Below are 24,401 nucleotides of genomic sequence, written 5' to 3' on the forward strand. Positions count from 1 at the left end.
CTTCTAAAACTGAAAAAAATGGTGTTTTGGAAATGTGCATAGTAAATATCTTAGGAACAGTGAAATAGAGAAAATATATTCTACAGTGGGGGTTTTATATGTATATATTGTTAACTATTACTATAAACTACTGTAAGCCATTAATTAAATAATAAAATTCCAGAGGAAAAGATAAACTTGATATATTTAATATGCCTCACTCAGTACAGATTAGGAATTCTTTTCCCTTCCACTTTAGTGCTCTGTGCTACAGCAGTCTCAACAAAACAATTTTCATCTTCTGTTTGAGGAACCTTTTCATTCAATTGTTTCCATGAGAATCTTAGAGGTAAAAAATGTGATTTGTGCCAGACGTTAAAATAGTCCTATATAGGAAATCATTTGACAGAATGCACAGTAGGTCACTTTGGCTTTCAAAATCTGTTTGCTTGTTCAGTTCTAATGAAAGTGTCATTTGCATTTGCAAAATCTGACAACTGTTCAGACTCTGAACACATGAATTGCATCACTGGATGTCACAAAAGAAGAATTTCTATGAATTTTTAGGTTATGGAAAAAGTTCTTTAGAGTTGCTGTTATTAGAGATGCTTTATCATTTACCTGCAGAGCAAAGACACTGTGTAAGAGAATCTTAAGAGAAAGTATTCTTTTGTAGTTCTTCTGTTGCTATGGTGTATTCCTGAAAAATTATCACTCATTACTCCGCCCTTTGTAGTGCAGAAGGTGTATTTTGGGAGGTGTTGTTTTTACTAAATCTTCAACATTGAAGATTTGAGATCTGAAAGTGTTTGGAGCAGCTACTTAACCTGTGGAAGAATTTGACTGAATTTTCAGAAGTGCAAGTGTTTCGTATACCGTATTTGTTCTTGGCAAAAGGTAGCAAATGTTAGGAAACATCAGACAAGATCCTCAAAAGAGAAGAATTTCACATTTCAACTTCAGTAACCAGTGTGCTAGAGCTAAAACATTGCAAAATTATTTATTTATAGAAGTGAAATTGCAAGTTAAAACTTCTGGTTCTTACTTCTCTTTTGATTAATTGCTGAGTATACTTCCCCGAACCACAAATACACCCACTCTTCCCATATAGAAGATTCTAAGTTTGGCACTAGTTTTGAAATGAAGCTGAATGTAGCCTGACTCCACTTTGGTATAGATATATAGCCTAGAAGATAGTACACATAACCAGAAACACTGTCTAGGGTATATTTTTATGAGACACTGCTCCCTAGCTGGTATTCTGTTAGTTAAAGCTCATTATGTTGTCACTTCAGTCATGTAGAATTCTTATTGGCATAGTGTAAATACCCATGCTTATTTCTCTCATTTGTGCTGCATGAGTTTGTTTTTCAGAGAACAAAATTTTTGACTTCTCGTGTTTTGTTCCTTTCTTCAAATTTCAGAAAATTATTTAAAGGTTGGGCTGGATTTCCTATTTTAGATTAATACAAAGCAGTCTGAAATAACTGAGGGAAAACTTAAAATAATAGTAATTATTAACAGATAACATTTTAACAGTGTTTTTTTAATAGCAGAATGGTTTTATTGTCTTTACCAGGAAGTCTTCAGCTATACTACTTTTGCTGGACCTTGCACAAAGGGAGCTGCAGTGGGAAGCACAGCAGTTTGCACATAGAAAGAGGGCTGAAAGAGGAAGCAGACACCTGGCCCTTCTTTGTACAAAGTGCAGGGGTTGTTTCCAGCTGTTGTTTTACCAAGCTGCTCCTGACCTCCCCACCACTGCAAATACTCTGCCTTTTGACACTGGCTTAACACACCCCTTTAGACAGCTGTAATGTGCTGCATCTGGTGGGCTGTGTCCAACTTTGTACAGCCTAAATGCATTCCTTACAGTGCAGAAAAGTGTTTAGTGTCTTGTTTGTTTAGCAGCTACTAAAAATGATTGTTCTAGTGGGTTTATGACAATGTATAGGGATAGGCAGTATCATAAAATTAAGATCAGTTTTTATGGCATAAATATTTTATACACATTTAAGATCTTAAAACTTTGTTTAGCAATCAGGAATAAAAAAGTATTATTACCACAAAGTATATTAGAAGTAATATTTAGAAAATGTGCATGGTTAGATGCCCAGCTACATGAATTTCATTAGCACTTCAGTTACACAAATGGGGCAAGCAAATCACTGATCTATGAAGTTTATATAAATCATATGCAATCAGGTTTAGCTAAAAATTTAGATCTAGATCTGCAGAAGTGGAAGAATAATTTACAAATTCCACAATGTTGTTTTTTCTAGTATATTACTTTTAATTTTCAGGTTCTCTGTAGTGTATAAAATGTGAAGCATCTTCCCCCAAATGTTTTGCAAGATGTAAGTAAAAGAGAAACTGAGTGTTATTAAGTAAATATTCTAATGAGTTTGATTTTAGTTGAAGAAAACAAGGACTTTTAAGGAAAGCTACAATGAGCCCTAAGGTTTTTATTAACTTTATTATTAATTAATATACACTTTATTTGATGATGATGATGATGATGATGATAATAATAATAATTTGTTTACAAAAGTAATTATCATTGGGGTCCAGCTATTGGGAATCAAATATATTCATAGCTTGGTAATGCATAAGTCATTGAGTGTTGTCAAAGGTGCCTCTATTTGCTGCCTGCTTTTTGTGGTCATCTACACAGTGGAAGCGCTCTGATAGACTCGTTTGCTGGGAGTGGTTTATAAAGAAGGCAGACACTGAAGTAGCTTTGGCACTTGGGTCTCATGCCATAGGCATTAGGCTGCAATAAATGGCATGGTGGGTCCCAGTGGAAGGAGGGAGAGAATTCAGAGGAGGCAACTTGCAGACAGAGGGAGTCATGGACATGAGGAGAAATAGAGAAAACAGAGTCTGTATTTAATCTAACAGTAGTTATTGCTGTGACATTTTTGTTCCTCACACCAATAAATTTTGTAGGGTCATTCTGTGATGTTTAGGTTCTGGTTGGCAGCAAAGTCATGGCAGATGTGTGAGAGTTCAAGCAGCATTTTTGTGCTACAGAATTCTTGTCAGTGGAAATGTGTTATTAGTATGTGCAGATACACCAGTTTGTAGAGTTCAGTTTTAGATGACTACATTAATCAGGGTCCCATTCACCTTTGGCTGTTTGTAGATTTGAGTTGGGAGAAGAAATGGTAAAACAAAATGGAATCAGGTCACTTAGCAGAGAAGTATGTATCAAACTTACCACTGGTAAGAGGGAAAGGCAGTAAGGTAAGGCACTCTAATAGGATTAGACGTGTTTTGTTTTCTTTTATGTAAAAAAAAAAAAAAATCTACAAAAGTCTGAGAGTGCTCTTATATGTGTCTATGTGTAGACATAGCTGCATTTAACATCAAAAACTCCCAACAAGGACTCACCAGTCTCAGTATGAATGTCTTACTGTACAGTAAACTTGGCAAAGCTGGATGGTCACTTTATGAGCAGAAGCAAACACATGTATCAGGGTCAGCACTGGCCCCATGTCTGCCTAGTCACCGCCAGTCATCCTGAGCCCAAACACAGCAACTGCTTTAGCCTTACTTTAGCATTTTATTTTTATAAACTTACTTGATTTTGGTTGTTTTGCAGCAATAATATATGTGATCAGTTTCATCCATTTGTCAAGATAACTGAGCAATTAGCCAAAGAAATTTGATTTTGGAAAACATCAAAGACTGCAAATCCTGTCGTGCCTTACATTTATAAAAAAAAAGACACTGAATATCACCCTACAGGTTATTGGTGGCAAATAACAGGAAGAATTCAAGAAAAGACATCATACTGGTGAAACTGAGATGAGTTTAAATCTTTATCCAAAAAACTTCCCAATATATTGAGAGAAACCAACTGCTGAAACCTGTAATTCTTATTGTTCATGGAGAAGAAATAGATTAGTGTTTTTTTTTAGTGAGAAGCTCTGATCAATCTAGCTCCATGTAAGCTCTATTTTCTCCCTGCAAAATAAGAGTAGGGAAGTAGACAATAAGCTGAAATAGCTGATTTGTGAATAAAAATTCCTCCAGCAGAGGAATTCTGAATAACTTTGAAGAAGGCATCTCATCTCCAGGCTGAGAGATGCAATTTTTATTCCTAAAGTGCACACTTGTTACACAACTGGTTGACAGATGTGAGCAAAGCTTTTGTTGCATATTTGACTGATCTATCTCTCTAGTTTTTCTCTGCTCTTCTGTTGTCTGTGAGCTCTGTTGCAGAGGTTATATAGGTATTTCTTTGGTAAAGCCCTTCCAAGATTTCAGCTTTCAGTGGAAAGCTCAAATAGTTAATTAAATCTTACTGATGCTAATGCTCTAGTCTGTTAAACATAAATTATCTGCAAATTTGTCCATTAATTTGCATTTATAGCTCTATTATGTACTATGCAGAGTCATAGATTTTAAATTGCTCAACAGAAATAATATTTTCCACAGAGGCAGTCTCTGTCATCTTAATTTAATTGAATTTATTATGATTTCTGAGTCTCACATTTGCATTTTAGTTGAAGAAGTAAAACTATATTACTGCCTAAAACCAGCTGCAGTGTATATGAAATGTCTCAGATTATTACTTACTATTGAGGTCAAACTTTGCTATGCTTAATACCTGAAAGACAAAGATAAGAAGTTTCTGACCATTTCCAGAAGAGTAGTCCTAGGTCTTTTAATTAAATCAGTCTGCATTAGATATGTCCTCCAATAACTGTCTGGGAGGGTTTCCACAGGTTAGAAGCTGAACTAACAATTTTTGGAAGCAAAGAAAGGCAGTGAAGCAGCAGAGAACTCTGTGAAACCACTTGGCAGTGAGCCATCTGTTAAGCAACCGCAACTACGTCAAAGATATCTAAAAATACACCAGTCGGTTTGGGAACATAATGCCCTAACTCCAATAAAAAGGCACTTTGTAAACAATCAAAAATGTGCTTTAAAATCAATTGCATTTATTCATATAGCAATGAAATATAAGAGGTACTGCTCTCATAGATGTCCTTAGTAAATCCTAAATAATTAAATTGTTTGTCCCTACTTCTCCTTTTTGGAGTAGAAACTAGCATTTTATTTCAATCCCATTGTCTCTCTCCATGGCTCCCGCATGTCCTGACACTTCTGTCATGTCTTGTCTTCCCATTTTGCTTCTCCTGAGTTTCTCCCTCATCTATTTTCTGTCAAAGCTGCCTTGGGCAGTCTTTCTTTGTAGAACCATTGAATGGTTGGGTTTGAAGGGAACTTAAAAATCCTTAGGTTCCAACCTCCTCGCTGTTTTCCATCCCACTCGCTTCATTCACTTGCCCTCACACTATTCTCATTTCTCCCCTTCTGAGAATCCTACTGCTTGGATTTCCTGCAGTTCTGTCTTTCCACTTTAGATTTCTTTTTCTCACATTCCCTTCTCCTATCTAAACTACAACCCTTGCCTTTCTTGGCAAACTTCCAAGCTGGACTTTCCACATTTGTCTTTCTCTTGAACTCTGGCTTTTACTTTCAAGTACTTCTGTTTCTGTGGAACCCCTCTCTTCCACCTCCCTCCTGTATGGACCTGTTTTCTTTGCACTACCAGCTTGTCCATCAGAAGCTGGGGATGCTATTTGGTATCATTTCAGTGTTTTATGCAGTTTTGCTCCAGTATTTTCCACCTACCTAAGTCATCAGCCTAAGGTTCGAGAATCAGTGTAAAGCTTCCGTCCTGATTAAGGCATCAGTGTGACAACTCTGAACGAAACATCATCATTTTTTCCTGCATCTGCCCAACAGTGTCATCACTGCTGTTGTAAGAGAGCCGAGGGCAACAGCCTTGATTTGTGATTCATCCTCTGCCAACACTATGGCCCCCTGCAGTGTGCAACAGCTGGCTGATGGTGAGACTACCAACAAAAGAAATGCCCATGAAACAAGGTTGAACAGTCTTAATTCAGCCTTGCTAGAGTACTGGTAAAATGTGAAGGTGCTGAGTCACTAATTCTTTAATAGTTTCCATGGAGGCAGGTGTCAGTACCCAACAGTTAACTCCTGAACTGGACACAGATGAAAATCTAAATTTGACGTCTCTCTTCCACCCTCCCTTCAAATAAAAAATACTGAAAGAAGTATGAGAAAACCTGGCCACCAGCACTTTGGTACCTTGTTAGGTGAAACAAAGAGTTGTTACAGATGGCAGCATTGTTGATTTCATTCATATATGTATATATATGTATAGCAAATTTAGAGTGTGCTTCCCAGTGTGATGGTGATTTCAGTTCCCGTTTAGGGCATATGTTAAGTCATGTTATTTGAGGACATTCCAGAAGTGGACTATACAGTGGCTAATTTCAAGAGCAGATGTCACTGTAACAGTGGTTTACTTAGCAATAGCTTTTTTGCTTACATCCATCCAGTCCAGTCAGCCTGCAAACATGAAAACAGGAAACATTTCCCTGTTTGTAGAAGTCCATCTGCAGTAATAAATATAGGCTTATATATTTTGAAACAACTATTTTTGGAAACTCAACATGAGAATCATACTGCTGCCTGGACTTCATGCCCTTTCAGATTTTGTTGCTTAGTCTATACATTTTTAATAATCACATTGCCTGCTAGCACTGACATTTTGTGAAGGTCATTTTTCTTGTGAAGTTGGAGAATGGACTTGAATTTCATTGAAGGACTCCCTGAGCTGCAGGATCATTGTTCTTGGACTGTCTTGCATCTTGTACCACCTTTGAAGCCTGCTTAGAATTTTAACTAATAATATCTTCAAAGTGTCACTGTGCTCAAGGGCAGAAAATAAATCTCAAAATGCACTTTATATTTAAAAACAGTTTTGAATACCTTTGAAGCATGGTATTAACTGAAATGAAAAGGCATAGATACAGACTTGCTATGTATGCACACACAGAGAATTCCATGTTTCACTAACCTTTTCATGGTCAGCAAAGTGTCTCTTCACCATTGCTGCCTTTATCTTCTATATTATAAAAATCATCAGGTCTATGGATGTCTTTAGAATTTTTTATGTGATTGATGATTTCATACCTCAGCAGGTATCTTAAGATAATCTCTCTCCATGGAGGAGTTTTATTTTTGTCTACACTTCTTATTTTCCCTGTGTAGAACCAGTCACCGGGTTGTATTCATATGACTTTTCTGTTTCTGCATAGAGGATGGCAGATCCAAAACCCAGCGTGCTATGCTTGAAATACAGGAGACTGTGGTGTTAGCTACTAAATTAAATTTGCTTGGTTTATTATAAACCAAAGTTCCAGCTTCCCGTAACTGAGCACATTACAAGTTTGCTTATTAATAAAGCAGTCAAAGATTTACATGGTAGCAGTGTCTGAGGTCTTCTAATACTGATATTAATTTCTAATTAATTAATATTCTGATATGACTTTAAAAATGTCAAAAGTTAGTGATCATGTCTGAGAATATGGCCATTTGAATATCTGTACTCTTGATGGGTATTTTTTTTCTGTTTTATTTATTGCTTCATGTAAACACCCTTACATGTAAGCATCCTTCTTTACGGGATGCTGTTGGGTTAATTCTGTCATTTTCCTTCTCTAGGACTTTAGTTTTCTGTTTGTAAACTAAGAGCTTACAAAAGTGGAAGTATGTGATTTATAATTGAATCTTTCCCACAAAATAATTTGCCTGGTTTTTTTCTATATCAAACTGCAAAGAAAATTCAGCTTATTCAGGGTGTCCTTATACTTAAGACATTCTTTTCTATTTCTGTTTTGATAGTTGTACTTTCAAAGCATTGTAGTTTGGCTGTATGTTGTACCATGGATTTCACAGTGTTATGACCATTGCTACCAATTTGGTTGTGCTTAATAAGTTAGAATCTTGTTTCAGAGCATGAAGCAATGTGATCCACTAAACAGCAGCTACTGTGGGGGAAAAGAAGAGAGGATAGGGCTGTAACCTGTCTTTAAGATGTTGTGTCCTAAGTAAAATTAGATGTTGGGAGACTGGACAGATTGTGCATTTGAGAAAATTTGTGTTAGGAAGTAAGTCAGGTTGTGTGTGATTTTCCATCTGATTCCCTGTTTGGGAAAAGGATAAAAAGACGAGAATTTTCAGACTCTGCTTCCAGACTTCTCAATGCCCACTGTGTATGGACTGCTTATGAATAAAAGCCACCAGGCTGTTTGGAACTGCTGTTTTGCTGACATGATCAAAAGGGAAGGCCTCAGCCTCTGGCCATGATCATTACCATTTTACTGTTTTCCTGCCTGCCTGCTACATGGGCTTCCCTTTGCAAACTTTTTTTTCTATCTTCTGCGCAGACTGATTCATCCTTCTCATTCCTGGGAAAATCTCAACAGGAAAATGCACAAGATTGATGAGGAAGAGAAGGCAGTTACATTATTTGCTTATTCTCAAACAGTTTTTCCTTTCTGTTTGAGATAGTTGTTATTTCTGTGGTGTTGGTTAACACTTTTTTGTATTTATAGGGTCCTGACTTTTCATAACTTTCTATAGGAATCTTCACAGTGCTGCTAACAATCCTTCATCCCAACTCCTTGACTTTCCCTATTTTACACAACCAAACAAAAATTCTACAGCATATTTCAGTAGAGAATTTAGCAACAACATTTCTTGTCAGAAAAAGAATGAGGAGATATTCCTACTTAATTTTTAGCTGGTTTCATTTTTGTCTTATCCTTCTACTTGTTCACTCAGTTTGCTATTTAATCTTTGATTGCAGGCCACTAAAGAAGTAATAGAGCGAGAAGCCCCAGGGATGGCCCTGGCAATGCTGATGGGATCACTTAATGTTACACCTCTGGGCATGCTCTCTAGGTAAGACTACTTCCTTCAAAATATGAGGTGAACTCTTTCCATAGAATTACTCATTGTTATCCAATGGCTGTGCACAAATCATTGAAGACTACCATTGTTAGCAAGACTAGAAGTCTTACCTTCAGTCAAGGTGCCAAATTCAAATAATGGTAATTGCATTGTCCCATTAAATTCCCTTTGTTGTCTCTCTTAGAGAATGTATCATCCTGTGTTTTCTGTGCCAGGTTATTTGTAATATTGATGTACACTCTTATAGAGCTGTCTTTTCATTCTAGATCTGTGGTGTTTGGGTGGTGAGTGAAGAATTTTTTGTATGTTGTTCATGAAGTATTAAAATGCTTTGTTTGGCAAAAATATCCCTTTGATAAAGACAAATGTTTTGTACGACCCTAGATCTGGAGGAATACTGTTGATTTATCTCTCAAAGTCCCTGGAATACATGCACAATCCGTGTGGTTTTCTTGAAAGCACAGTCAATAGTTTTGCCAGCCATGCAGTTCTTAAGCACTTTTACTTACTTTTAGATGCCCTCTTGGGAATTTTTGGCAGCTCCATTTCTCTCTTGAGCCACTAGGTCTGATTATTGACAGCTGAAATTTGAATTTCGTGCTGTTGGTTTAGTCCTTTTTTGATTATTGGTTGGTTGTACCGGACATTTAGCTTATAATGCTCCAAAAATATTTAAAGCAGAGTAGAAGAGCCAAGAAGATGACTACTAAAGGAGTTGTCTGCCAAACACAATTACACTATTCCTTTTTTATCCCTCTGTGGACAGTTCTTATTTCCTTTAAGTCTGCCATAAACTGTAACCCACGTATGGGATCTGCTGGATTGAGTTTGTACTCTGTAAGCTTGACTACTACAACAGGAGTAAATGAACATATTTCTTTAATTCAGGCTCATCTCTGTGCTGCAGTAGAGATTCCTTAGCTGGAATTCTTTCTAAACTAGGGATACATAGTGTGAAAAAGGCAATATGAGGCTAGGAGTGGGGTAATACTCAAACTGCCATTTGAAAATAACACTTTGGGCTGGCTTGAGTGTGATATCAAAAGTTCATTTAGTGGCACAAAGACACTCTCTGTGCTATTTACTTGTGAGCATTGTGCCAGCTGTCATGGAAATACTTGTTACCCTGCTAAAAAATGCCATGCAACCAATAAATGACATTAATCACTGAGAACTATTTGCATAAGGAGAAATCCAGGGAAGTTGGCTACCCAACAAGCCATGTCCTTTGGCTCAAAATTTTTGCTAATGCCATAACTGGAAATTATTTTATTTTCTGTTCTGTCTTTGCTTATAGCTCAAGTTTTAATTCAATAAAGAGAATGTCATACAGTTTATCTGAATTGTAACCTTCATATCTTCATGGTTTAGTTTTGTCCTTTTACATTTTTCCTATCCTTATATCCTGGGTTTTTCACCTTGGCTTTTGTAAACAATGGAAGCACTCTTTACAACCTCAAGACAAAATTCCAAAATTCTGTAATTTAGTTTCCTTTTTTTTTAATATTTAGCTAAAATATTGAATAGTCAAACTTTAGTCAGCAGAAAACATTCAGCACTTGAGTGTTCAGCCTTACATCACCACCAAATGAATTTCTAAAAGAAATAAAAAAAAAAAAAGCTTTCATCTTTGATGGTTGGTCTTGCCTTTTCTTGAGGGAGTAGGGAAAACTATTAGGAAGAATTATATATGAATTGCATAAATAAATTTTCACCTGAGAGTAACTTCCTTCTCTGCTTTTCTGAAGTTTAATCTTTAAATAGAAAGGACCTATTTGAATTAATGCAACAGGCACAACTTAGTATTTTTACCTGGCCAGGGACATTATGTTTGACACAGTCAATTACACTGCAAAGAACCACGTGTATGACTAAATAGGGACTATATGAAATAATGTATTGGGCACAAGTAAACAGTAGAATTAAGGGAGCTACGTAGATCTCAATAAAGATGGCAATCTAGCCAGTGCTTATATCAAATTAATGTTAGACCCTATCAATCTGTTTTATGTTTTTTCACCTCAGCTTCTCCCAAGTTCTTTTTTGAAAACATGATCAGCAAATATATTGGAAATTAAGTTTACAAAATCTGATAAATCATAGAATTTATCTTAAATGCTTTCCTTTTGTTTTGATAGTGGAGATAGTTGCATGCAAGAATTTCAGTCTGTGTTTCTTTCATTTCAGGCCTGTGTGTGGAATCAGAGGGAAAACTCTCATAATTAATCTTCCAGGTAGCAAGAAAGGGTCACAGGTAAGAAATGTTCTTACTGATCTGCTAGGAAGGAACTATGATGAGCACTTTTCCTTGTTTCAAACGGTAGAAAGTGCCCACTATCACAAATTTTACAAAAGTGAATTGAAAAGCACGTTCATGTAAAGTTACCACACCATCACTCTTAGCCAAGGACCATACAACTCAAATGTGATTGAAGGTGCTGTGTGACCAGGACAGCATTACATGTAGTGCAAGAGAGCACTCACTTGAGCAGGCAGTGCTAATGAAGAGTCTAATGATCTCTTACACTTTCCCTTTCTTCTCTAATTAGCTGTACCTTATCTCTGGGCTGTCTCCAACTTCCAAGAAATCATTCTTTTTCACACAGAAGAGGAATGCATAGTATATGGTAGAACTTGCTGGAGCATTTGCAGTTTTGATCAGCAAGAGGGAAGAAAGGGAACATAATTTTTAAGAGTTTGACGATGTTTTTGAATCTTCTCTATATGGGTGTATCAGACTTTTCACCCTTTATAAAGTTTGTTTTCTTCCCGTATTTTGCTCTGTTTGGATGGAGAACTTAGAATTTTTGTCTTTATTCATACTTTCTGTCTGACTCTATAGCTGAGAAGAAGAGAATTAAACTGCAGCAGGTATTTGTGTGTGTGTGTGTATTAGTAAGACTAGATCTTTCACTAATTTCTTCATAGTTGGCTGCTAGAAAAACAATCTTCTCCACAGAAATACTGCTAAGCTGAATAATGATCTGTACAACCTGATATGAAACTGCTGAGGAAGGTCCCCCATCAGTCACAAGAATCTATTTCTTCTGGGCTCAGACTATGTCTGGCCTTGTTAATAAATGTCTTTACCTGTGGCCTCTAAGAAATGCACTCCTGGTACACATCTGATGAGCCTGTAGCACCCAGGATGGAGCAGACACTACTGACGTGTTTAGCAGCACAGCCCTGAAGTCACTGTTTCTTAGACTTCTGTCTGGAGATACAGAAACAACATTTATGTGAGCTGTCACCTGGAAGTTGAAGAGGAGATGTTTTGAATACTATGGTCTTAAGCAGCCACCATAGGTTTTCAGACACACTGTTGACATGTTTCAGTTCAAGGGCTCAGTGTGAGCACTCCTGTGGTTCTACGATTCCTTACAGCGTTTCTGGAAATCTAGTGAGACTGTAATTCAAAGGATATTTAAAAGCCTTCAAAACACACAAGAGGCATTGGAGGATGGTGAGGTGGGAGTACCTTCCTGAAATTCTTCCAGTTATATGTGGGAAATCATAAGTATGTACATGTATTTAACATAGCAATGGCCCCCCATTTTAAAGAAGTGATGTACCAGTAAGAAGGTTATTTCACAAGTAAATACTTCTTTTGCTGATTTAGGAGAGAGATGAAATAGCCTACAATCTCTAATAGTTTTTATTGTGTTCAGGAGCACTCCTAACCCACAGAAGAAATTGTCATTTTCAGTCCTGAGGCAATCAGACTTTGAAGAAAGGTAAATTGCAGAAAGTGAATGAGGAAAAGAAATGAAAAAGTATTACTAAGTATTTTAACAGTAGTTTGATATAGGGTAAGTAATAAAAAGGTAATTTTGCTGGAAAAGAAAAAAGCTGTATGATTACATCATACATGCAAGCTTCTAATAAACTGATTTATATTTGTTCCTGTCATGATGATACTCTGTCCTGTCATGATTTCTTTTAGTATGAGACATTTGTAAAGTCTTAGATTTCAGCAAAGACTTTTAAGATGAAGAGTGGAGAAAATTGGCCCATAAAAGGCTGAATCTCAAGAACCAAAAAATGACAGATTGTCACCAGGAATTTCCCTCATTTTTCTACTTTACCACTTGCTAATTTCCTTTCCAATTTACGATCATATTAAAAGCTTATATAAAACAATGAAATTGCAGCAGTATACATATTTTTTTAATAAAATATTAATGGAAAACGACAGCAGTGTAAATGCTTCACCTCAAAAATGGACTACATGCCAAACATGTTTTCACCCAAGAACATTTGTGTGGCATGTACCACTGAATCCAGATCTGTAGAAATCTTCTATTTTTGTGGGGGTTTTTTGTTGTTTTTTTTTTTTTTTTTAAGTCTTGAATAAGATAGTTAATGTTATGGAAGAGGGCAAAGTGTGAAATGACCAGATGTTTATTAAGTCTTTGACATTTTATAATTGTAGTAACAATTTCCTAAAACAATGAGTTTCATGTGTAACATGAGCTTTTGGAGGACTTACTGGGAATCTGTACATTAACACTCAAGCCAGCAAGGCTTTATTCAGTGCTGGAGTGGGGAACGTGCTTCCCTGGTTAGTCAATTATTACAGTTATTGGTCAGTTCAGAGATTGTTGTTCTTTTTTCTCACTTACTTGAGATCTGCTTCTTTGCTAAAGTAAAGATGTTGTCTGCTTCATTATTTTAAACATTTTAAAAATAATACTGTGAAGGCACAATAACTCTGCAATTTGCAGTTACATTATGTCATGATCTTCATTTTCTTTAGAAATATGTTTTAATATACATTCATTATATACATCATTTGTACTCATCTGGTTTACTCCAGCTGTTTGCACTACCAACTTGAATGCTTAAAGAATTTATAAATCTATAAGGTAGTCTGACTTATCATTCATTACTCTTAAAGAAGCAACTGAAAGATGTGCTCTTATTTAGAAGCTTTGAAGAAATACAATGCCTGTGAGTCATGTTTTACTTGCAAAGTGGGATATATAAACTCCAGTAATTTCTGATGGATTCTTTGCTAATTATTTTGTTTACGTAGTTATGTTTATTTATTGAAAATATTTATTTCATTATCTATTTATTAACTTATTATTGTTATTTATTTTCTGGATATTCTAAAATATTGGAATATATTTTTTTAAATCTTCCTGTGCTTGAAACACAACTGAAGGACAACAAAAGGAGTAGTGACAGCTTTGTCTATCAACCTGTGTGTTCCTGACTGCATTGCCATGGCAATTATTTCTTGTGACCCTGCCATCATTTTCCAATACTTAAATGTTTATATGCAGTCTCCTCAAAAGACATAAGAAAACTTCCTTGCAATGCCTGGGAGAACAATGAGAGACAATAGTCACAAATTGAATGAGGTAGCTTCCAGATTAAAAAGAAAAGAAATGGAAAACCGAAACAAAACTGAAACAAACCGCAAACACTTTGAGGGTAATTAAGCATTAAAGCATGTTGCCAGGAAGGGTTGTGGAGTCTCTGTTGTTGGATTGTTTTTCAAGACTTTACTGTATAAGCCTTAAGAAGCCTGAGTTTCATACGGGCCCTGATCAGAGCAGGCAGCTGCAGCACATTACGTCCTAAGGTTCTGCTTTGATTTGATGAAGGACCAGCATATTTCAGCAGCACAGGTAGCTAGCTATACATGGTAGTTATATGTATGCCCATTATGGAGCAAGAGCAATTGCACAGCTTCTGCAGTTTTGCTTTCTCCAGCCATATAAAATAACCTTTCTGATTGTTTGATTATAGAACAAGGAGAGGTTTGAAAAATACCTTGTTTATGAAATTTTTTTTGAGTTACATGGCATTATAATGACATCAGTGTAGTTTGTTATTCTTCCAGTATGTAGAATAAGTCCATGAATAAAAAAGGATATAATTATATAAAAGTATAATTATGGACACCCTTATGAATTGTTCTCTAATTGTGAGGGAGCATAATAGGAAAGATTTGAAGCTGATATCCCTGCAGGGATATAGTTAATGTTTTTCTTCTGCATTTTTGTAGCATTCTGCCAGTTGCTGTAAACTGTTTTCTGTATTACATATTCACAGAAATGTAACTCTTGTTTTCAGTATTAGCTTCATTGCAATAGCCCTGTTGTGCAATTTACTGTATTTGCATGACAAAAGGCAAGAATTTATAGAATAGTCACCAGATTTTTCTAAGTTCATTTATCTTTTAAGAGCAGTTGCATAGGACGTGGTAGGTTTTATTTATGATCAGGTGAAAAGATGCATCTAAATCCCAAATATATTTAAAGAGTAAACTCCTATTTGCAAGTGCAGGTACCTTTTCATAGTGGCTTCTCTTCTCGTTCTGCATAGGAATGCTTTCAGTTTATACTGCCAGCCCTACCTCACGCCATTGATCTTTTGCGGGATGCCATTGTAAAAGTAAAGGAGGTACACGATGAGCTTGAAGATCTACCTTCACCACCACCTCCTCTTTCTCCTCCTCCAACCACCAGCCCTCACAAACAGACAGAAGACAAAGGAGTGCAGTGTGAGGAAGAGGAGGAAGAGAAGAAGGATAGCGGAGTTGCCTCAACAGAGGACAGTTCTTCTTCACATATAACAGCAGCAGCCATTGCAGCTAAGGTGAGTCTGGCTTCTTTCCTTAAAAGACCCTTTAGATTCTGTCTCAGGCACTTTCCACCAATGTTCATTTGCAAGTTATGACTCTACATTGATGTCTTCATGTCAAACAGATTTATTTCAGGTACATTTTGTAGAAGTAGAGTTTCATAATAATATATGAATTCTGTTTTGGTAGGTGATTTCAAATTCCAGTGGGAGAAATATAATTTATTATCTTGGTGTTAACATATGTTTTATGATATCATTCTGATGTGACAGACTGGTTTTAGTGGCTTTTTATAATTCAAAGTATTCACACGCCTGAACATGCAAAGTCCAGTAGGCGGCATGTTAAGGAATCACAACAAAACTTTGCAAGCCATAATATCTAATTTGAAATTAAGATTTTAGTTTCTGAAAGCTGGTAAAAGTATGACAGACAGGTAACAATTTAAGTAATAAAATATCCAGATTACTGTATTCCAATATGCATGCCTGCATAAAAGATGTGAAATTCTGCCAACAAACTAAATATCATAATGTCTTTATAGCCTTGCTTTAACCAGTAATCATAGATCAGCATTACTCAAACTAAAATAATAAATTGGAGACTGCAAAAGAAGAAAAAGAGGTAACACTTGTAAATAATTTCAATTCAAATTTTAAATATTTTCCCAAGAATTATTGTACTATTTGAAGCAATATATAAATATTTACCTCAGTTTTATGTGTTCATTTTTCTAATGGAAAGATAATGTATCCCTGTGTGTTTGGAAACAGTTTTTTCCAAACTGCTTTGTTCTATATCTACTCCACAAGTTGTGCTTTTAATTCCTATAATGAGAATTGAAAGTAACTAAAAGTTATATTAAACAATTTCTAAACCAAAGCAGCAACATTCTAACTCCAGAAATGTGAATTCAGGTCTGAGACATCTTGACATTTCTAAGACAGCTGCAGCTGGAGATCATCTCCCAATATACAGAAAATCCTGATTACATATGTCTTTGCAGGGATGAATTAAGGTAATTATCATTTGCAAGTATCAGTTTTTATTAATGCAAATTTTAAATTGTTTAATTTCTTTTGATGCAGGCAAAGATAAATAATATGTGCCATTTTTAATGGCAGGAAATAATCTGAGATCTCAACTGGCTGTGTTCATATGAGCTTGGCATTTTGGTGTCACATTTGTCGTCACCTCATTCATTTTTGGTCATTTGCTTGTACAGTTTCACGTTTTCCTGTCACTGTATTCATGGCTGTTATGTGTTGTGCATTAGAAGCATCCATCCTATACCAGTCCAGCTGTTATCATGGCTAAAGATCAACAGCCCATCCCTGGTCTCATCAGTTATTGCCATCACACAGCAGGCAGTGCAGGAGAACTGGTAAGAGACATTTCCACGAGGCTTTTGCACTAACATTAACTAAAAACGCTCTGCCTGCCTCCTAGTCTATGAACAGACAGTGTTATTTATTTTCTTCTAACAAAGACACATCAGTGCTGTCTATGAGAGCCCATGTTACAGAAAATATCTGTTTAAGATAAAGGGCTAAACAAGGTAAAGGTCATGTGTGTTGTCACTTTGAATCATTTATCTGCTGAGATCATCTAATATACTCAATAATTGAATATTATTAAAATAATCTCCTAAAATTACTGCTTTAGAGCTATGAAATGGTAACTTTTTCCTCTTTGTCTTGTTTTGCTGCTTTTCTCTCAGTTTTTTTGTCAACATAATAGAGCATTTGCACTGGATGTTCATAGTTTGCTTTCATCACTTGCAGTTTCTGCCTCATTTTTGTTTCTTGTGTAGAAGTAGAATTTCTCAAAAACAGAAGACTTTGGGAATCAGGAAGCAGTGGACTTATTACAAATTACTGGGTTTTGGTGAATAGTAGGAAACTATTTCAATGAATGGTAAAAAAGGACCTGTTCCCTTAGGCAAATAGTAATTTAAACCATCAATCAAATAGCCTAACACCTCTGTATTTAAAACATGTTTCTGTGTCTCTTGAAAAGTCACTTAGGAAATGTGAAGACTTTAAAGTTTACACACCTGATGATAAAGCTGTATAGTACATATACACACATACATACACACATTTATTGCAGTGGTTCTTTTTTTTGGAGTTGAGGTCACTAAACTAGAATTTGCACCATATTCCTCAGTATCAGTAGAACAGTTAATTTAGCCTCTATGAAGAACACTGTTAAATTGTCATACATGTTTCTGTGTTCTTTTGCAGATGACTCTTGAGCTATTGTTTTATGCATTCTATAATCCAAATCAGATCTTCAAACTCTGAGCAGAAAGTGGTTAGTTTTTTGGGTAGATTATTGGATTTTTAAGCTGTCCTTTCTGTATGTTTTTAAGACCTTTTTTTTCTCCTGTGTAACAGTAATAGTAATTGCCATCTACAGAATGTTTTCTTACCTCACCATCATTGTCAATCTTTGTTTCAGTTCTGAGCAAAAGAGAATAAAGAACTCGTATCTCTTCCTTTTTCTTGTCAATGATCTTGTCAAAGTTCTCTAATATGAAAACACAAATATTTAAACCAAAATAAAAGTACGCCAGAGAAAAGCTAGGTCAGATAAAAATTGTAGAAGATATGACTGATGGGTATGGTGAATATCTTTCTCTGTCACTTCATTCATTTCTCATTACTTTCTGTCTTTGTCAGTATGTTACAGCAGGTTTTCCACTCCAGCTAGCGCAAACAGAAACTATTTTCACTAAGAACTAAGAATTTCATTGTACCCCATTTAAAGTTTCGAGATCTCTGCTCTGTATTCAATTTATTTGACACTGAAAAATGAATAAAAATATTATGGAGACAAATCTTAGTGAAAGTTAAAAGAACTATCTATCCAAAATGCAATAACATTCCTGCCCTTCTTTATACCAGGTTCCTGTGCACGAGGACACGCAGAAATTTCTTAAGGATTTATTAAACTCTTTAACAGAGTTAACAAGAAGTTGACTTGATTAGAGGCTTATATTGCCTAAATTTAGTTTTTTAATATTAAAATTCAAAAACTCTCTAAATGTAGGTGAGAAAAATGAGAAATTCCCCATGTCACATTATATTTTTTTGTATATTTATTTATTATATTTATTTGTTTCTGTTAATGGAATAGACATATTAGTAGATTCACAAAATTCGTCAGGTTGTAGTGGTTCAAAGAGAATATTAGTGCTTACTTATTTAGCAATACAGCACATTCTACTTTCATATTAGAAAAACAGCAAAATTTGTAACTGTGACCTAACTTTATGTTCTCAGTGAGAAATCTTTCTCTACAATCTAGATAGGTTTAGATATGAATTATTTTCTGGTAATTGCATTTTATGTAAAGGTAGTGATTTGGAAATAATTCTTATTGAAATTAAGTGCCTGTGATCATCTTTTTCCTTTTCTGATTAATATCATGGCTGTAATTTTACTTAAGTTTTCATTTCCTCACAGGCAAAAATTAGTACTACACATGCAGTTCAGGGGAACCTGGGATTGTATCAGTCACTTTATTGCAGAGAGAGGTTTTTATTACAAAAAGGTGATATCAGATAAAATTATAGAAGCAATGATTGATCAATATGGTGGGAAATAAAAATGGTTTTTGCATGAAGGGTATGCAACAGTATGAATAGAGTACCCAGAGTAAACCTAGGGAGAACTGAATCATGATATCATTTTCAAAAGCAATATTGTTATTCATGTTGTGGGGTCTAGGAGTACATAAAAGGGATAATGGACATGTGCACAATCATATCAAGATGTGTGCAGATTTTTATCAAAAGGAGAGAAAGGTATCTTATTTGAAGACTTAAAACTATTCTTTCTTCGATTTTGTCTTTTTTTATTTTATGCCCTTCTGAAAGTGTTTTTTTTGCTGTATTTTCCTTAGGCATGGAATTAAAAAGAAGCATTGAAACTTGTGGGGAGTATCTATGCCAATATAAAACTTGGGGATTGTCACAATGAATTTAAGATGGGATTTCAGGAGAAAAAGTGAAAAAGAAGGAAAATCATGCTTCTGACTACAAACCATTTGAGCATTTGGAATATCATTGATTTGGTTTACCTCTAAGATACATCTCTGAGATGTGATTTGCAAATCAGAATACTCCATATAGAGGCCAGTTAGGCACTGTTTCTGAAGAGGCTGATATCCCCAGCATAGCTGTCCATAGTAAAAAGAAACTCTGCCAACTTCAGAATTTACAGTGGAAATTGTAGCATGAGGTGCTTAGCCTTGAAAGATCCTCTGAGGAGAGCTGACAGAAACTGACTGGCAAAGAACAGCCTAGAAACATGGTAGAGCAGAAAGGAGGCAGTTGGTGGCAGTCTGAAAACAAAATCTGTTTTCACTCAACTTACAAACAAGTTAGAAACAAAAGAAACTCTTAACATGAGGAGGAGGGTATATGGTGAAATAAGATCCCCCAGGTATAACCCAAGTATTTCTAAGTCAAGGTTGCTAAGTTAGACATAGTCATTATTTATAGAGGGGAACCAAGGAAGTCAAGGAAGTGGGAAATGACATTTATTTAATGACACAAGTATTAAGATTGGTCATTTTAACTACACTGAGACAAGAAACAAAGCTTTCTTAATGTTCTTAATAATGTAACAGCTATGTTACATGTAGATGTAACCTATCTAAAAGCTAGGATGCAAGCTTGTTCCTGGAAGCCATACTGCCCAGTGGCTTCTATCTGCCCTAAAGTCTTAGTACGCAAGAATGCTCAAAATGCCTAGATGCAGACTGAGTAACAGCATCTCCATTTATTAAAAAAATCCTGTCAGGAAATTCCCAACATTCATGATTTGGCTTGTCACTGGATCTTCCTTTCTTGCTTCCTTTTATTGTCTGCTACTGCCACTTTTCCCCAGACACGGGGGTTCTTCTGATGCTCCTCTTAGAACTTGAACATCTGGCTGAATGAAGAAATTCTTAATGAGGAGAAAGATCTTAAAATATGCATGTGTATATATATTCCTTCAAAGATCTGAATGTCTACATTTTCTGGTTAGCTGTGATAGAATTCTCCCGGGATTTTCCCTCAGCGAAGCCATGATGGCTGTTTCAAATCACCTCCCTGTCCTCCATGTGCCTTAACAGGGCTTGTAGGAGGATCTGTCCTGTGATCTTCCTGGGCACAGAGCTGAGGCTACTGACAGATCAGTAGTTCCCAGTTCTTCCTTTCTACCCTTTTCTAAGAAAGATGCAATGTTCCCTACTTCCAGTCACCTGGGACTTCTCCTCACTGCCCTGACTTTTCTAATGCCATGGACGGTGGTTTAGCAACTACATCAGCCAATTCCCTCAGGACTCTGGGATGCATCCCATCAGGTCCCATAGATGTATGTGTGTTCAGGTTCTTCAGCTTCCTCAGGTGGTCATGAACCTGATCATCCCTTAGAGTGAGGCTTAATCATCCCTCTGGCTTAAGGTCCAGCCATTCAAGAAGTATGGGAGGAGAGGCTGCCATTGAAGACTGAGGCAAAAAGTTGTTGCTTGCCCCAGCCTTTTCCTCATCTATTGTTACCAGATTGCCAGTTGTTCGTCAGGAGGGATGTGCTTCCCTAACTGGCACTCTAATATTTTATGGGGGAAGTAAAAAAAGACTGAATTTTTATTTTTCCCCTCAGAATGTATTTTAAACCAAGTGTTGGCTTTGGATGATGGTTTCTAATGCTTTTGCCTTTCCTTGCTCCAGAGAGGCCTGTAGCTTTTGCAGCACAAGCCTTACATTGAGAATTTTTGTAGCTGAAATCAAGTCTTCATGGAATAAAGAGTATTTACTCATTGCATGACATTTCTTGTGAGAAATTTTCTCACTGCATGACATTTCTTTAGAAGGGATCAGTAAATTTCTAGCAAATGCTTTTCTTTTCAGAATATTGCCCCCTAGTTAGTGAATGGAAATTCTGCCTCTCTTTGCGCCATGGTAGAAATCATTGTTGATCATGGTTGGGTTTGAAACAAAGGTTTAAGAGGAAACCATTTTCTTATTATTTCCTGTTGTAGTATGTTTGATTCATAGTATTTTCAGGATAACTAGTATGCTCTGTGCTACTTCAGTTAGAATGTGACCTTATGTATTTGTTAGGCATTTGTTACTGAAATTAGGAGAGTATGCCATTAACCACTGCCAAGCGCTGAGTATGAGGAGGTGTGCAAACTGAGGAGTGGGGTATTCCTATGTTCTTGAGGTAAGGTTTTGAGTAAATTTTACATACAGTATATTTTTTGCTATTAATTCTCTCTCTGTTCTTTTTAAGATTCCAGATTCCATCATCTCTCGTGGTGTTCAGGTTCTCCCACGTGATACAGCCTCCCTCAGTACTACTCCTTCAGAATCTCCTCGTGCCCAAGCCACCTCTCGCCTCTCCACTGCATCCTGCCCAACACCAAAAGTAAGTGCATTTATGCCTTGCAAGCTCCATGCTCAGCCCTGTAATCTATCAGGTTAATGTCTTGCCTCTGCTGAACAAGGTTGATTCGCATGCAAGGGTTGTGTCATTCTACATAACAGATAAATGCAGGACAGTGTAGCTTGTTCCACGTGTACTGGTGCACAGGTTAACCTGTGGGCCCACCAACACCTTATGGTTACTGAAGTTTCTTGTTATCTCTTGCAATACCGATCATGAATATGAAATGTTGGCACCTTGAATGTATTTAGTGTCCTTCAGTATCCCCAGGAACATAGATAATCCTGCCACTGAGTAACAACATTAAGCAAACAGTATTTTGTCAAAAAAATATTATGTGCAAATTTCTAGCCTGGGCTGGGGCAGATCTGTGCCCCGCTTTACTGTTGTTTAGTTTAAGACTTTCAAACCAACTGGCTTTGCTCAAACTTAGATATTTGCTGCCTGACATTTGGAAACAAAAACCAGCCAAAATTTAATAGAAAGAAAGTTTTAATGCCAACCTTGTGGGATTATTATTCAGTTCTTAGTGATTAGACTATACTATTTAATCATTGAGGTGAACTCTACATGTTTACTTTTCATCAGGCTTTAAATAGCATACATCAAAAACTAAGCAAATTGACCAGTGGCAAGGCCTGTAATGTTTACCTTCAGCAGAATTCCTTTCATCAGAAAAAAACTGTCTAAATTTGCTTTGTGTGTTCACATCACAAAGATCTTTCTGTGGCACCAGATGCTGACATAATAATAAACCAGTAGCAGATGGCAAAAAATAACATTCTTCCTTATCTAACTCATGATCCTTGAAGATTATTCTGCTTGCTAAAATGATTGCCAGCATCTGCTAGTTCTTCTCTCCTACTGTCTCATTCTTTTCTGTCAGTAAACAAGATTTATGGTCAATCACCCATGGAAATATTTTGGTTTAATCCATGGGATTGTTTTATGCAGTACATACTATCACTGTAATAGAATCAAAATTATTCTGATGGACAGCGAACTTGAGCTTCATTATATAGTCTACTTTTCTTAAGATTGTTCAGCAAATTCTCTCTCTAAGCATCTCCTTCACTTTTTTCCTAAAATTTGTATCTTGTCTGATAGCTTAAAAATAAAAACATGGAGCTTTTTACATTACAAGGCTCAGAGCAGAAGAGCAAGTCAAAACAGAGAAACTGCACTGAACCTTATGCCCATTTATAAAACAAAATTGTCCAAAGAAAACCAAAGATGATCAGTAACAGGCATAAGTAAGAGACAGCTCTGCTGAAAATAGCTCTAGATGATACCTATCTATTTTCAGGAAGTTTATCACAATGGGAAGGAGTAAAGCCTATCTGTTATGAAGCAGAATGCAGTCTTCTAGACTGTCTTGATAAATTATAGAAGGAATGTACTAGAAGTTTGAAACAAACTGAAAATCTGAAACTGTGTTTGGGCAATTAGTGGAGATGAGCTCATTTCATAATTAGATCATGCTTTGGTATTTCATGGTGAGACCTGCTTTTCATGTATGAAAAAAATCAGGTTTTGTTCAAAATGCATGAGACCACACCACTTTTATAGCAGGAATTGCCATGCAACAGCTAGCTAGATGAGATTGTCTGTGATGTGTTTGATGGTGGTTAGTTACAAGCTGATACAGGGAAAAAATTAAAAAACATACTAGAAAATAAACTTGACGGGTGATGGCATCTGTTCCTATTACTTAGAGGTTGGATTTTGCACATAAGCGTCTTTGCCACTTAGACAATTCTTGGTTCATTGTATGTATTACTTTCAAAAAGACCAAGAAACTACCCATTATATTTTTTTTCAGACATTTACAGTATCCTCAAGTTTTCAAACATCATCTGAATTTATCAAGAAATGTGGTTCATTCAGATTCTTCAAGATTATCAATGTGTCGAAATGTCTTCAGTTGTTCTGTTTTTCATTCTGGATCCTGGCTTTCTAATAATGCAATATGAATTAAATTTATACTGGCCTCTTCCCCACACAGTAATGAGAATCAAAGTAAATTGAACTTCAGCATCCAGGTGATGTTCCAAGGTTGTTTATTTTGCTTCTTTAATCTGCGAGAGTGTGTCTTTTCAATACGCTCATTTGCTGGTGTAGGAACTCATTTCAGGGCTCCAAAACATGCATATATGGCATGAAACAAAGAAGAGGAAGTGTCAGGGGAAAAAACTTATTTCTTTGATTACGCTTATTTTTGGAGTGATGGTCTAGCCACAGAGCAAGTGGCACCATATTTCTTTGTCAACTGCATATTCCAGTTTATTTTGTTGTACCATTTTCTTGTTGCATTTTTTTGTCCTAAGTGTACATGAACCCTTACATCTCTCTTACTGAATTTGCTGAATAACACAAAGCTCTGTGTGTCTCAGGAAAAATAAAAAATCAAGCTTCTGCAATGACGGGAGCACCTCTGTTAAATGAATGTAAGTAGCAGGTTACTAATGCATGAGGATATTGGAGAAAAGGTATGGGAGAACATGTTACTAATGCTCCTGATTGATCTGTTAGAAGATTTTACCTTTTCATAATCATATTTTGGAAAACCTAATGTTGTTTATGTA

At 36.1% G+C, this 24,401-nt stretch overlaps 1 protein-coding gene across 20 annotated transcripts in view; it reads left to right on the forward strand.

The window, feature by feature from the left end:
* The window catches only part of GPHN (gephyrin), a 275,721-nt gene that overhangs the window by 160,703 nt on the left and 90,617 nt on the right, over positions 1-24,401 (forward strand). For 11 of the 20 annotated variants that reach the window (XM_053980254.1, XM_053980258.1, XM_053980257.1 and 8 more), the window contains 5 exons: positions 8,675-8,769; positions 10,966-11,032; positions 15,115-15,387; positions 16,650-16,757; positions 21,664-21,798. In XM_053980254.1, the coding sequence (XP_053836229.1) occupies positions 8,675-8,769; positions 10,966-11,032; positions 15,115-15,387; positions 16,650-16,757; positions 21,664-21,798 (678 nt within the window). The remainder of the gene's footprint in view (positions 1-8,674; positions 8,770-10,965; positions 11,033-15,114; positions 15,388-16,649; positions 16,758-21,663; positions 21,799-24,401) is intronic. The other 9 variants (XM_053980260.1, XM_053980264.1, XM_053980270.1 and 6 more) reach the window with 1 other exon arrangement.

Source organism: Vidua macroura, chromosome 6 (genome assembly GCF_024509145.1).
Source record: "Vidua macroura isolate BioBank_ID:100142 chromosome 6, ASM2450914v1, whole genome shotgun sequence".
NCBI lineage: Eukaryota > Metazoa > Chordata > Aves > Passeriformes > Viduidae > Vidua > Vidua macroura.